General features: G+C 41.3%; 2 protein-coding genes across 5 annotated transcripts; both read right to left on the bottom strand.

Moving 5' to 3' along the window:
* Window positions 1-192: 192 nt before the first annotated feature.
* esr1 (estrogen receptor 1) lies at window positions 193-13,161 on the bottom strand. Of its 4 annotated transcripts, none has more exons than XM_013911192.1 (12): window positions 13,116-13,161; window positions 9,046-9,471; window positions 7,959-8,167; window positions 7,030-7,146; window positions 6,378-6,565; window positions 6,133-6,286; window positions 4,595-4,733; window positions 3,473-3,606; window positions 2,066-2,249; window positions 1,550-1,888; window positions 749-772; window positions 193-678 (listed from the first exon to the last, which is right to left on the bottom strand). In XM_013911192.1, exons 1-10 carry the CDS (start codon window positions 13,127-13,129, stop codon window positions 1,552-1,554), a joined length of 1,902 nt encoding a protein of 633 aa, XP_013766646.1. In that variant the 5' UTR covers window positions 13,130-13,161; the 3' UTR covers window positions 193-678; window positions 749-772; window positions 1,550-1,551. The 4 variants fall into 4 exon arrangements, with proteins under 4 accessions (XP_013766646.1, XP_013766647.1, XP_005734542.1 ...); XM_013911193.1 differs by having other exon boundaries at window positions 749-769; XM_005734485.2 differs by having other exon boundaries at window positions 193-772.
* Window positions 11,723-15,346, bottom strand: armt1 (acidic residue methyltransferase 1). The gene is made up of 5 exons (XM_005734486.1): window positions 15,086-15,346; window positions 14,606-14,711; window positions 14,268-14,509; window positions 13,586-13,751; window positions 11,723-13,241 (listed from the first exon to the last, which is right to left on the bottom strand). The coding sequence occupies exons 1-5, from the start codon at window positions 15,142-15,144 to the stop codon at window positions 12,462-12,464; spliced, it is 1,353 nt and encodes a 450-aa protein (XP_005734543.1). The 5' UTR covers window positions 15,145-15,346; the 3' UTR covers window positions 11,723-12,461.
* Between the last annotated feature and the right edge of the window lie 186 nt (window positions 15,347-15,532).

Here is a 15,532-nt window from a genome sequence, read left to right as displayed (position 1 = left end):
AGTGTGGGGTCGTCTTCATAGACAAGAGAACAAAAAGCAGCCAACATTCAAAGAAGAGTTTTGAATGTCCTTTAATGAGCCTAAAGAACTATTCCTGAACACTACTTAAAGAAATCACAAGAAAGTTTGCCTAAGCCAGTTAAGGCTGCTTTAAAAAATAAACGTGGTTAGAGCAAATCTTGACTTTCAAGCTCATTACATCTGTACAAACTCTGTTTTTACCTTATATACTGTATTTTTATGCTTGTTTTCACAGGTTCCAACAAATCCTTGCATCTATTTCTCATTTTCCTAGAAAAATAAAAACAAACGAGGGTCGAATCAAGACTTTTGCACAGTGCAACCAATATGTAACGTATATTGGTATACTCTATGCAGTCCAAAATGTGCATTTAATCTGATGCAAGATTTTAAGCCTAAAACATTGAGTGGCATGTTGTAGCAAATTATTCAGAGGCTAAACAACCCCCAGGCTGACTGCACTGTTGCAGCTAATCTAAAGTTGGCAAGCTGGCTGTTAAATTTGTCCTCACTGTGTGTCGAAACCATTTCAGGCTGTTAGTCAGACCCAAAAACAGTTTGAATACGTGACCTCAGGAATTTGTAAGCCAACTAAAAGAGAAAAAAAATCTGATAAACTTCGTTTTAGGTGTTTCATTTCTTCAGCTGCATCAAATTCTGCAATTTAAACAGAAATTAGGTTGACATATATTCATTTTGGAGACTTCCTTTTTAACACCGTTATTACCTGTTTCAGCGTGTAGTCTCTCTGCTAACCACACACGTGCACAGTGAACACGGACGGCCACATAAGAGAGTAAGGAAAAAGGATTTGACGTAGGTTAGCACAGAGAACAATCCTCCTGTACACAGACGTTACCCAACAAACAGCCAACTGATATTTAGGACTCGATCGCACAATTTCTGCCAACTTAAAATTCAACAGATACATCCTCTCCCACTCCTCACTTCAAAATTGCCATCACTAAAATATTTTTTCTCAGATATATCTGAGAGAAAATTGGGTGCGCTCACCCACATTACCTGATATCTATTTTTTAACAATACCGGCATCTAAGCACAACGAATTCCACGTTCATTTGAACTAGTTTTACCATCATTTCCTGCGTAATTCTTTCTCTTTTATTTCCTTTATATGAAAAAATAATGCCCATCAGCCTCTTAAATCACAGAGGAAGTGCACTTTGGTCGAGGCGAATAAACAGAAAGATTAGCTGCTCATTGTTTGAAATCACCGTAGCTAACAGAGCACCACATTAAACATCTGCTGTTTTGGAAATGATAAGCGGTACTGGAAAGCTGATTGAAAATCACAGGTATCATTAAAGGCAGCGTACAAGGCTGACAGCACTGAAATTCAGACTGCTGTGCAATTCCAATGAGAAGGTTCTCACTAAACAGCTATAAAAATCACCTCATTTATAAATATTCTCTCATGCAAACTCGACTATAACCACCATCTTTAATTCACCAACCCCTTTTTTTTTAAAATTCTCTGCACAAACCATCCATAAAAATGACTTTAAACCTTCATAGGATGCGGGTGCAGTCGGAATGGGACCCCCTGTACTGCAGGACACCTGGACCTGTGGGCGCTCTGCTCAGGTTCTCACGCCTCGGGCTCTCGTGGTTGCCTTGAGGTCCTGAACTGGAACCAGCCGAGGAGGTGCCTTCATCATCGCCGCCACCCCCGCCGCTGCTGCTGGTGCTGCTGGTGTTGGGAGAGTCTCTGTCACCCTGGGACCAGGACTGAGATGGTTTGACTGGGCGATGGATGCGTTGAGCATCCAGCATCTCCAGCAGCAGGTCGTACAGAGGCACTTTGTTCTTACACTTCATGCTGTAGAGGTGCTCCATGCCTTTGTTGCTGCAGGGAGTGTAACCAAAGAGAGATGGTGACCTCACCTGCTTTCTAACACTGCATTCTGCAACCTAGAGTCTCTGTTAGATTTTACAATGTGTTTAAAACCTTCCTCACACTGTTACCGTCATCACATTAGGGCGACTGAAACTAGAAATTTTCTCACAGTGTTTTGAGTTCTACCTCATGTGCCTGATGTGGGAGAGCAGCAGGAGCAGCTGGGCCTGTCTTCTTGACTGGTGCTGAGCCGAGCACCCCAATTGGCTGATATGAAATATGAGCGCATCGGTAATGGTGTCCAGCATGTGTTGCACTGCCGCGCTGTCGTGAAGGGGCTCCATTGTGCCAGTGCAGAAAGAAAAGGCACCTAAGAGACCAAGACATCATCAGCTCACTGCCAACTTTCTGTCTAAAGCTCGTTTTTTCTCTTGAACTAATCTTTTCAAACATGTTTTTCTTGCAATATTCACAAAAAAACACAAAAGTTTAAATAAGGATGTCACTGTAAGCTTAAATGCCCCGTTTTAGAGGTTTCGTTTTTTCTACTGTTCATTCCGTATGATGTCATCAGTGAGACAAGATATTTCTGGTCATCTCAGACACACAGCTTTGTTTGTCTTTATCTTACAATATAAAGGCAACTGTTGTTGTGATTTGGCTTGATATAAATAAAACTGAATTGAAAGATAATTGCTGTGTTACCACAAACAGATTGCATATCATCGCCGACTCAACCCCATTCGGTAGCAAACTGATAGCAGACTGATTGCGTGTTGTTGAGGTTTTATTGCCGCCTTAAAAGCGACACGTCAACATCTACGAGTGGTCCAGGGTCTGGACCCCAACCATTTCAAAGCCGACAAAATCATGAGATCATTGCACGCCGCCACAATAATTTTGGTTACTGTGCCGCAGTCTTCATCCGCTGTTTTCCCCAGTGTGCCTGCAGCATTAAAGGAAGGTGCGCTAAAACAGCTCGTTTCAGATCAAGGCGTGGCTCCTCTAGTTGAGTCCGAGAAGAAAATTATGGAGCTTCCTTAACAATACTCAGCTTTCTTACAATGAAGAAACGATTAAATTTTTATTTGATAAAGGATCTGATCCACATGCTTAAGATGACGCACGGCAATCTCAGTAATCTAAAGTTCATCCCGCTCCAGCAGCTGAGCCAGTAGTGTCATTTCACTGGTATTTCAGACTTCTCTTATAGAATACCTCAATCTCCGGGGCAAACACAGCCCTCTGTGCTGTCTCATGTTGTCATGGGAACAGCTATTGGTTATTGACGGTACAGATCTCTCCAGAACGCTCTGTTCGCCTAATCTGTCTGCGCAGCACTGAGAGCTTTACCTCTGTGGGTGTAGTTTGACACTGTTCCATATTTACTCTCAGGAGCAGATACACAAACCTTTGGTGTGGCGTTCTTGTGAACAAAACGGAGTGGATATTAGAAAATAAATAAATAAATGAACTAGGGAACGGATCCTTTTATTTGTGAAGTGTCCTTCGATGTTTTCAGGTATCAGTTTGGTCTCTCTCTCTCTCTTTGAAATGCTTTCACAAGGAGGTCACGTTAACACGGTGTCTTACCAGAGTTTAGCAAAATGATAGCTTTGAGACAGACAAACTCCTCAGGTTTGAGCTTGAGCATCCGGAAGCGGGACGCTGTGGCCAGCAGCATGTCGAAGATCTCGGCCATGCCCTCGACGCATGTGCCTTCAGTCCTGGACAGCAGAATGAATTAATGTGTCATGCAGGAAGAAAAACAATATCAAGATCACACAAGTTACCCAAAAAGTCACATTTTAACAAAAGCAGATCACCGCTTTAATGCAGAAGGAGAAGAGCACCATCAAACTATCAAACAAGCAACCAGATAAACAACTAATGGACTGAATGGCTGCAAGGCTCCATTTGTCCACACAGTTGAAAGGTGATGGAAAGATGGATAATGTGGCTGGAGTGCAAGTTAAAGTTGGATGGCACAGAGCGGAGGGAATTTGCCAACCCTGGTCCAACAGCATTTTAGTCATCAAGTCCAATTGGAGAGGACACTCATACAGGGACCAGGTTTTAGAGATAATACTCTCTAATACACTTTTGAATCAAATGGGACCATCAGGCACATCAGAGGGTAAAAGCTCTGTCTGCCCGCAAGTCTCCCTCATCCCTCGATCTGTCTCCGCCTCTCTCTTTTTCTCTGAGGTAGATACTGTGCTTTGGCCAGCTTGTTTACTCTTAACATGGCGGGAAATGGAGGGAACAGGCTGTGCCTGCAAAGCAGAAAACAGCCGTGTCTCCCCCGTATCTCTATTTTCTCGTCCTCTCTGTTCATCATTTAGCTCTATCTCTCTCTCACTGTCATCTCTCACTCCATCTTTCTTCATTTTCCATCATTCCTTGTATTGAGGGTTTGATTAAATCTCTTTCCTGGCTGCAAGCTCAGCACTGTAATGATGACGGGGTATTTCAGGTAGGAAAGAGGCTGCTCTCCTCTCCATGGGGAACATGTAATTAGTCTTTCACCGTGTGACAGACATGTTGGGATGGCACAATGCCTGGCAAAGTGTGAAATGGAAAATTTACAATGCTGATGTATCACCCTTAAGATGTGTCTGAGATAGAGAAAGAAAGAGAAATAGGTTGGAATAGCAGGGACAGCGAGATGAGAAAGGATACCAAGGTGAAAATTAGGGAAGTACCCCTCGCTACCTGTCCAGGATGAGGTCCTGTGCGAAGATGAGTTTGCCAGGACAGTGGATGGACCTCCAAATGAGCCCGATCATCAGCACCTCCAGCCACGAGCTCTCCAGCAGCAGCACCTGATCGTGAAGAGACAGCTGCAGAAAACCTAGAAACACAAAATACAAAGCACGTCGTGATGATAATTTTTGATGCCATGCAGGCAATCTCAACCACACCCAGCAGATTTAACAATTCTGAGCATTTGAAGCATCCGTCCTGAAACAAAATAAGGCCTTTAGCCAGAAGACTCACAGATAAAAGCAAAATAAAAATCTTCACTACAAATATTAGCCATTAGTAGTTTCAGCCATTATTCTGTACTCAGAAATGTAAAAAAAAAAGTAGATAAGTCTACTCAGAATATCTGTGCTTTTTAACCAGGACAAGTAATAGAATATTAATGTCTCCTGCTCACCTTCAACCCACTCAAAAATGACTAAAACATCCACACTCTTGTTTTAAGCCAGAGAAAATCTACTTGAATATATCATCTGCAATCTCTGCTCACAAAAGAAGCCTTATTGCTGGCAATCAGCTGGGTTAAATTCATATATAATTACAGCCAATCTCCCCCATTGTGCCCCCTGTACAATGTTTGGAACCTCTTGCAATTAAAGTTGGGTATCTTTGGGCTTTTAGTGACACACAAGGTTGTAATGCCTCAAAATCTGGGTTTTAAACCTCCCTGCCAGGTTTGTGTGTGTGTGAGAGCACATGTAAAAAGGGTGATGTGTCTTATACTGCATTTAGGCTCTATGGGGTGCCTGCAGATTGACCAAACAATCCTCTCAAAGGTGATGACTGTAACTACTATTTCTGTAATGGCTCTGTATTCGTGTGGGGGGCTTATGTGTACTTTTACTACAGAGGTCTCCCATCTCTTTGCTGTTTCCTAAGAAGTCAAATTGACAACAACACACACACGACTGCAACTTCACACATTACATCTGTGCACGATTAAGGGACTTTTTTCCAAGATTTTTTATTAGATGTCACGATGCTCCAAAGAAATGGCGCACATAATTTGCATGTGACCTCACATTTATGCACATGTTGTAGACTGATGCGCTATAACTATTTAACAATAAACAATAGGATACTGTAGCACTTGCATGATTACTGGAAACATTTTATTAAAATAGATCCTAAAGGCATCACTTTGCCATACACATACAACTAAACCTGATCATTTTATGTGTGGTCATTTGTCATTTTGTGATGTAAGCCACAGTTTCAGGGCCTGTTAGACATTTAATCTATAAATTATTACAGTGCTGTAATATTTTTTCTTCGTCTTACAGAGAGGATTTTTGTTGATGAACAAAAATCCTCTCTTTAGGAATATCCTAAAGAGTCAAAGAAGACTTCAGGCTAAGATGTATCTGGTAAACTAACACAGCCATTCTATGAACACCCTCTGGATACTGTCTATTGCTGCTCTTGTCTTAATGCTTAATTGTTGCTTCTTTAAATTCTTCTTTGCTATACTTTAGATTAATTCCTACCTGGAAGCTTCTTGGCCCATGCGATCATGTGAACCAGCTCCTTGTCGGCCATGCTGGTGAGTAGGGTCATCATGGTGACCTCCGTGTAGGGTTGGTTCATCTTCTGACGAGAACACAGGGTTGGAGGCTCAGCACCCTGGAGCAGGAGGAGCACCTGGATGACAATCAAAATTTCCCCCTAAATCAATAAAACCTGATAGTGGACTTTCATAAAAACCTGCTGTAGATGCTCACTATTTCCTCACCTGATCAGGAGGTATGCTATTTAAAGAGGATCTTCCTCCTCCACCACTTGTACTGCTGCTGCTCGTTGCATGCTTCCTTCCATCATGAGGGGGCGCCTTTGTGTGTGGCAGGTCTTTGGCTGGTTTGTCTCTGTCGCAGGCCCGTCGTTTTTCACGCCGCAAAACACGTCCGCGGTCCTTACGCATACCTTGAGGACAGACCAAGGATGAAATAACATCATGATACAAAAAAAGAGGGAAAAAACAAACAAGTAGTTACGGGTGTGTAGATAAATCACTTCACTCTTTCCCCCACATTGTTCAAAAATAACTTCATGTTTTGCCACGTCTTACCACAGATGCGCAGATTCTTTTGGACTACTGAGTGATTCAGGAAGTATGAAAACAAAAATGTGACTGAGCAGTTGTACTCCTTAAGAGGAAATCTCTTCAAGGTCATGTTAAAGTTAGTCTCAAGCTTATCTGGATCCAACAGCAGCCTCATGTTTGTGCCAAGTTTTTCCACAGCAAGACAATCAGTTTTTAAATTTATAAAGAAGAGTGTAATTTTTGTTTAAAAAAAATTATTAATAGAATTTCTTTACACGATTTTACAAAAAATTAAAACGTGCAAAAGGTGGAGAATCTTTCTTCTGCTGGTGTTCACCCTCACCTCCTTTCATCATGCCCACTTCGTAGCACTTCCTAAGACGGCAAGCCTGGCAGCTCTTCCTCCGATTCTTGTCAATGGTGCACTGATTTGTCGCTGGGCACATATAGTCATTGTGACCTGAGATGAAAGAAAATCTATTACTTTCAGCTACCCACTTCAGTGTGCAGTTCAGATTTAGGTTATTTAGTAGCCAGGTGCACTCTATTCCCCATTCTAAATGAATCTGAGATGGAGCAAATTAAAACGTGGCATCTTGGCTTTGTCATTGCCATGGAGACAATTGGTTTCTTCTTGAGCGCTCTTTCATTGCACGACTTTGCATCAATGCACAAACCGCATCAAATCATAAACATGACGCAGACACCAAGCACACTGAGTTTTGGTTTGCACACATAGGGGCAACAGCACAAAGAGTTTGGAAAACAGTTGATGTCTCACAAATGAAAATAAATAAATGGACTGAAACCTAAATTGTCTCTCAGTTTCACAATGTCCACTTTCTGACATGCATCCTCCCTCCGTCTCCTCCTTTAACCCAACAGTATTCAACTCCAATTAGGCTGCTTATTTTTCTGTAAACATTACAGGTCGTTCACTTCTGTAAAATGAGTCAACAACATCCAAACTTCCTGTCAGGAATGTTCTTTAGATTTCCCCATGTCATAAATTAACCCATATTTAATGTCTTTGGCTGAAGGACAGGACACTATGTCTTTTCTGCTTGATAGCACTCAAAGTTAAGAAGCCAATTACTTTAGTGCACTGTGTTCTTTAATACTGTTATTTTCTATGACAGACACAATAAAGCCCATGATTTAGACAGTTTCCTAATTTAATCAACTGTAGTTGATCTGTAGTGTTTCACAAAATATAGCGCAATCCTTTTATATCTACTGATGACAAACAGATAAAGCAGACAAACTACCTACCCTGGATGCTCCTCTTGAAGAAGGCCTTGCAGCCCTCACAAGACCACACCCCATAGTGGTATCCAGACGCGTAGTCACTGCACACAGCGCAGAAACGCGTCTCTTTGGTCATTTCAAACCCCCCAGCTCCAGCTCCCAACTCGCCCACGCCGTATGCCTCATCACGGGTACCACACTGGTCGTCTCTGGGAACCGGCTGATGGCTGGACCTGCAACACGCCATGAATTTTAATTTGGTAATTTCTTTTGTTTTCATAAAGATAAAGCTCAGTTGCAGAGTTAATCAAATAATACATCTGGATATTTTTGCCAAAAAATGGAACATTTTCTTTTCCCTGAAAATGTTAGGCAAGTCATTTAGTGATTAATCAAATCTTATCAGAACGACTTTAATACAACAGCAGCTGACAGCAGGAGCGGAGTTTTATTTTTCACCTGAGGCAGGAAACAAACTGTGTGTGTGCGTCTGTTGTTCTTACGTCTGTTGTTCTTACGTATTGTTCCCTTTTCAAGGTCCTTAACAAAGTCCTTAATCTCTGGAATTAGAGACCAGGACAAAGCTTGATCCTTTCCTCAGAGATAATAGTTATGTTTTGTATAAAGCAAGAGAATAAAAACAATGTGGTTATATAATTGTTCTGTTATAACGGCATTTACAGGACCCAACTGAATGTCACTGCCATAATTCACTAATTACAAATTCTGAATTTAGTTTTCCAGTAATATTTTGTTCTACTGTCCCCTGGTAGAACACACCAATTAAATAAATAAATGCCAGAAAACACCGGGCTTAATTCGTTTCTTTATGGTATAGTCACCTAAAATTTATAATGAAGACATGATAGAGGCAGCTACAGCTGTCGCAATGAAGCAGCATACCTGATGAACTGGTTTTGACTGTACTTATCATGTTACGCTTGCATAATCACCAAACTTTTGCACAAACACAACTGCCAAACAATCAAAACCAAGCCCTGGATGTGCCATTGCCAGACAAATAATTAAATGTGTCAGAAGGGGGTAATAATTCCATTCACTTTTTTCCTGTCACTTTTCTCCACCAGAAAAAAAAACTGCATTTCCTCACCTGTAGACGGGTGTTGAAGTGGTTTCCAGATAGTGGTGGCTGGGCGGGTGCATAAAGGGGCTCAGCCGTGGGCTGGAGGGCACAAACACAAGTGGACTGGTTGTCCCACTGCCCAGGGACTGAAGACTGCCATCGGACGGTGGTCCGTGAGCGTCCAGAGGAGCCGAGTAGCAGCCAGTGGTGGAGTGGCTGTAAAGAGGAGTCGGGGCAGGGGTGGGGGCGGCATAGTCATAAGACCCATCCAGGAAGTCCACAGTGGCTACCCCTCCAGACCCCCGGCTCTCTTCGGGGTACATGTCGTAGAGGGGGGCACGCAGCGATGGCGAGACGCGAGTTGGAGAGTGGGGCTCCAGCTCTGAGGAGGCTGGGCTGTCCCTGGGTCTGAGTACTGGTCCGCACGGCTGTCTGCTCTGCGCTGGGCTCTGCCTGAGCAACATCACAGCACAACAGCAGTGATAAGCAACATGATTTAGACTGGCTCTCCCATTTGTTGGGAGGGGGAGTAGAGAGGAGTGTTGCTCTCCCTCTCTTTATTTTTTCCCCCTCACTTGCTCTCTGGGTCTCTTCTCTCCAACAAAGCTTGTCAGACAACTTGAAAGCTCCACTGTTATTCAGCTTTTTTGTGTCTGCCTTCAGCTTCTGGTCACTAAGCTCCAAAAGAACAAAATAAAAAGAGTTTTAAACAACTCTTCCCGTATTTTATTTATTTTTTGTCAGCAAAGCACCTCCTTCTTTTCTAATACATCTTCACCAAAGTGTGAGAGGGAGAAAGGCTGGTGGGACAGAGGGAGAAAAAAATAGTCATTCACAAACAACTCGTGTCTTCTCATGCGTGCCACAGTTCCCACTCGTCATTTGTGTAATATGGAAGAATTGTCACTGGTTGCACCTGTTTTGCTGAGAAAAGTTGACTGCTTATTCATTATTTGCTCAGCCGATAGCAGCACAGGACAGATGTGATGTACTGCCAGTCTATTTGCAGTGAGATTTAAAGAAATCACTGTGGACAGTTTACAACAACAACAGCAGAGGCTGAAAGAAAACCACAATCTACCATTACTACTACTATACTACTACTCACCACTTACAAACGAAGCATCCTCCTATGTGCTGTACAATGTACTGGCTCTGCTTGCCTCACAGGCATTTAATTGAGCTCATTGGACACAATGGGAACAGTGGAAAGGTTTGAAAAAAAGGATAAACAAATTAAAGATACAGCCAAATCGATAACCGTGGTGCGTTTAAGTGCCAGGTCACCATAACACAGCAAACAAAGCAGGAGGTCAAATCTCTTTCTGACAGCGAGTAATTACACAATCAATCCCCAATGAAGAGATTGATAATCATTTTTATGCTTCACATTTATTTCTTCTCGTTAAACATTGCAATAAATCTGAGAGAAATTTTAAAAGATACCTTCTGAGTCACATTCCATTAAGGGAAGGTTGATATAAGTTACAGATCCACAGCATGGACCAGTTAATCATCACTTTATCCGTTCAAATCACAGGCGAAGCAGAACACTATGTGTACATAAACAAAGCCAAGGGACCGACCAACCACTGTTGATAAAAATCAAATGTAAAAAATAACTGTTTACAGATTTCGGAGTCAATGACAGAAAGACGCACAAAAATTATTTGGGCCATTTGAATTCACGTCTTCTTGCTACTCAAGTGAGACATGTTGTAATTTATGTGAGAAATTTATAAAGTCAAACATGTTCTCATGCAATAATTAATGGCTACCACCAAGTGGGGGAGAAAACTTGACACGGAGCCCTAATTTTCCTTTCTCTGTGGTACATCTTTCTTGTGTAAACAGCCCAATTTTCAGGACATGTCAGGTCAAGTGGAAAACAAGTGGCTCTGATGATTTTTTCTATTTTCCCTAGAGTAAAATGAAGACATTGTTACACCAGGGGAAAAGAAAATGAAGGGTGAGAAATGAAACAGCTAAATCACCTAAATGATTCAAGATAAGATGCTTCCTGCAGTAATAAGGCCTCATTTTCATAAGGTACCACATTCACAAAGCATCAGAGCAGCCTAAATTATGCCAGTGTTGTTACAGCTCATTCTGAATTGTAATGCACATACTGCAGCATTTCCAGCTGTTTTGTTGGCCATTTTTCTTGGTCCAACCCGACCTGAGTAAATGAAAGGTCATCAGGAAAACACTCTTATAAATACAGACTAAAGTCACAACCCTGGTGAACAGACTACCTTATAAGAGATTGTGTGTTTACAAATGTATTTGTTCATTGTTTTAACATTAAGGTTAACTGGGTCTTTATATTTTGCTGTGTATACATGTAAATTAAATTCTCCTGTTACGCTGTTACATGCAAGACCAAAAATACAGGTCAAATTTAAGATCAAATCACAACAGCAGTCACCTCAAGGTGCTTCACACTGTAAGGTAAAGGACCCTATAATAATGGTAAAGTCCTTACAATAATGTAGAGTTTAGGCAGCTACTCTGCACTGTGTTGGCACGTGGTATTCAAGAAGGTTACAGTGGAGGAATTATATCCTTAAATTTAGTTATAGCACTTTCAGAAATGCATTCATTTCAATATGGACAAATTTACAAAATAGCTATTAGTATACAAAAAAAACCAAAAAACATTTTTCTTGCTTGTAAAGTACGACAAAAGGAAAAAGAGCAGAGTCATAGTAGTGATTTATTAAATCAAAACAAATGATCAAAATAACATTTTCACCCAGCAGCACTATGGGATCCAGTTAACATCACCTGTTGATTACTAAAAGTGACAAACGACATGACAATGTGCAAAGAGACATCCACTTTTATCTATGGAGATAGAGGTCCAGGTTCCCATTTTAAGCAAAACAAGCACATGCCACTTATTGTTACACTGCTCCAACAACAATGTAATTTTCAAAAAATGTTATGATCTGCTTTTGGTGAACTTAACTCGCTGTAATCACACGGAGTAAAACAACCTGAGCTGAATAAAAAAAAAAAAAAGATAAAAAAAAGAAAGAAAAACAACAACAACAACAAAAAAACCCAAACAAACTATAAGTTAGATTTACATCATTCTCACAACTGCATGCAAAACTGTTTCTGCTATAGAATTCATACTCAATTTTTTCTCCGTAATTGCTCACAGCATTAACCTGTAAACAGTATGACTAAATTCATGGTTTACAACACATGTAGGATAAAATGTAGGAGGTGAAATTTTGATATGAGATGGCTTTTTATGAAATTATTACTGAGTATTAATTATTGTGCGCGTTCCTGAATCAAACTTGATGAAGTGCTAGTAAACAACATTTAACAATTCCCCTAACTTAAGTGTCTAGTGGTTTAAAGGTATCGCCTGCTTATGAAGCTTCTTTTTAAACCCATGTCATCAAAGTGAGTTCCTGATTTGAACCTTACTATTCTGACTTTGGATTGTGGAACTGAATCACAGCGTACTTGCCGCTAGTCATCCAGCTTGGATCTTGGGAGGTAAGCTTATCCCCTTGTCCCGGTTGCAGACCAACCTGAATGTTGGCCTTGAGAGTCCTCAGGCTGCACAGCGTTGCAGGCCCAAAGCCTCGCAGTGCAGTTTCAAAGCTTACTGTGTGCTCCCAGTCCCTGTCTCCAGTCAGCTTCCTGTAGTTGAGATCGCCTTTAAACAGCACCAGGTCTGCTCCCTGCAGGGTTGTATACAGGTCAGGAGCATCGGCTGCCATGTCGCAGAACTCATGGGGCTGTGTCCAGAAAGGATGATCATGATAGCACCACATTCCCTCTTTCAAGTACCTCTGCCACTGAACACCACATTTGGAAACCCACTTGTGATTGGTTGCCATGGCCTGCCGAATGGTCCACTGAAAATCTTTAGCTGTGACGTCAGAGACAAACCACGGGATGGATTTGCCATGAAAATGAATCTGACGTGCAAGGCCAGAGGAAACCAGGAAGTCGGCTAAGACCAAGTCAGTGACCAACTCGAAGCCAGCATTGTCTAGAACAATGTCCACTCTGTCTGCATTGTTTTTCCCTGACTCCCTTGGCCTCTGCGCAGAAATAAGAGCTGACCATACCCTTTTGGTGTCATCCACCAGGATGAAGGGCAGGAGGCTGTAGAGGGAATCTAGTGGACTGGTCTTCTGGGAGTTCTCTTGGCCAGCAGATATTGACAGATCACACTTGTTTCCCCACAGAGATACCTTAAAAGAGTCACAAAGTGTATTCAATAAATAGTAACTGAATACTGTAAAACATAAAATCTCCAAGAACTAATGCACCACATTTATTGCAGTTATGAAGGTCTAATCCCACTGGTATTAGTGGGTTCATTTTAAATTAGGCTACCAATCACAACAAGGATTCACAAGAGGACCATTCATCTCGGGTGTAGAATCACTCACTTTTAAATACTAAAAAGCAAAGTTTTAAATAAATAAATAAATAATTTAAATAAATACAAATGGAAAATTGAAAAAAAAGAATAGTAACTTACATACTGAGAATCTTGTAAATGTATAGCTTTAAGGACATAAATTGAACTGACCTGCATTAGTTTGTTGAAATGCTCAAACAGCGGATTCTTAGACAGCTCGTCTATGTTGTTCTTGATGCCCTCCAAGTACGTACACAAGGACATCACAGCCTGTGAAGACTCAGTAAAGCTCTGAGTCTTTCCCTCATTAAAGACATCAAAGTCACTGATGGGAGGACTGAAATAAAAGAAGAAATAAAATCATAACAGAAATCATAACAAAAACTAAACAAACACAATCTAAAAAGAAATGAGAAGGGGAATTGGAGAGCATATCCTCTGCCAAAGATAGAGCTCAGATTTTCAAAGCAACTGGTCTGGATTTACACAATAACTAAGTGGATGCTTCCTTGTCTTCTATTGTACCTTTGCATAAAGTTTCATGAAATTCAGTTGTGTTAATTTTTGTCTAACCTGGCTAACAAACAAAGAGATAAATACAAGCCTTGGCAGAGGAACATATTTACTGAAGGTCCACCGGTTGTGAAACTCAAGGTTGATGTTGATGGTCAAAATCATTTATCCACTAACCAATGCCACTGTGTTTTTGTTTTTCTATGCACCACTATATCAGTCAGTACCAAGGTTTTGTCAGTATATAAAAGTATCCCTCAGTAATATACTAAAAGTTATTACAAAATTCCAGGGTTTACATCTACAGTAGCTTCCATTGTAACATATAAATGCTTCTCACTTGAGCAAGAGCGCCTCGTGTATCCTACGGTACATGTAGCACTCCACGTAAAGCCAGGGAGACTTGAACCAGCTGACAGGCTCCTGGTCACCTTGCAGTCTCTGCTGCCTCTCTAGGTATTGGTTCCAGGAATCTGTGTCCGGTAGGCCGTCTGTCAGTGCTAGCACTGGCTTGTCAGTTTGCAGCTCATTCCTCAGCTTAGATAGCAGAGATATAGCTTGCTTCTCTGCCTGGATACCCACCTGGTTGAAAAAAATAAAGGGGAAGCACCGGCAAAATCCAACGCAAGTCTTAACGTGAACCTCATAACTGCCTCAATTGAATGAACGTGGTCTTACCTCTCCGTATTCCTCAAAAAACTTGTTTTTATTGCGATGAATTGTGTCAACAACTTTGGTCAGGATGGTGGGTAGTCTGTCTCTAACGGTCAAATAAGCAAATGACCTGCAGAGAAAACATATAACCAAGAATATCTCCCTTTTATACTGCAGCACTGATTTGCAAGTTAACTAGCTAATAAGCCATCTGTAAGCTTAGCTTTTTCTTTGTGGAATACAAAAAGTATACTCCCTGGAGTGATATTACCTTCGCATGCTTATCTTTGTTTACCCATAAAATTTCTGGTTTGACCTAAACAACGTCCTGTGCTTGAATACCTACACACCATCACTGTCAACTTACAGCTAGCGGGAAGCTAATGCTATTGCTAGTCTGGACTCTACCGTCCCAACGTTACGAGACCATTTTCATAAGGAAACGTAAATCCCCAGGTTATTAACAATTCTGCGATAAAGTCAAGTAATCAGCTGTCAACCTACCCAACCACTCTGGCAGACAATGAAGGGGGAACTCCGTGCATAGTTTGATCCGTCGCCATGATGTTAGCAGGGGTTCAAATTCAAACTTTATCAATAAAAGCACTGGGACAGCAATAAAGTTTCTTGAATAGATAGGAGGTTAAAGGTGACGTCTGCTTTTCTGCAGAAGTCACGTGTTGAGATAGGTTGCCCCAGGGTTCACTTCTTATTTTTCCTAAGAATATTTTTACATTTGTAAAAAATACATTTCTTCCCACTTGCGCTTTGTGCTTTTAGTGAGGGACACGATACTACCATCTAACGGTTAACACGTAAACTACAGTGCTGACAACCTGTCAAACTGTTACCGAGACTGCATTTTCAAGTCGTATCAACTGTTTCAGCAATACATATTACCTTAAATATCAAAGGTCTCAAAGCTGGTGTTATCTCAGGTGGCTCTAAGGT

This window comes from Pundamilia nyererei, unplaced genomic scaffold (assembly GCF_000239375.1).
Source record: "Pundamilia nyererei isolate P.nyererei 1_Seehausen unplaced genomic scaffold, PunNye1.0 scaffold00058, whole genome shotgun sequence".
NCBI lineage: Eukaryota > Metazoa > Chordata > Actinopteri > Cichliformes > Cichlidae > Pundamilia > Pundamilia nyererei.
This window is presented reverse-complemented; position numbering and strand designations above follow the sequence as displayed.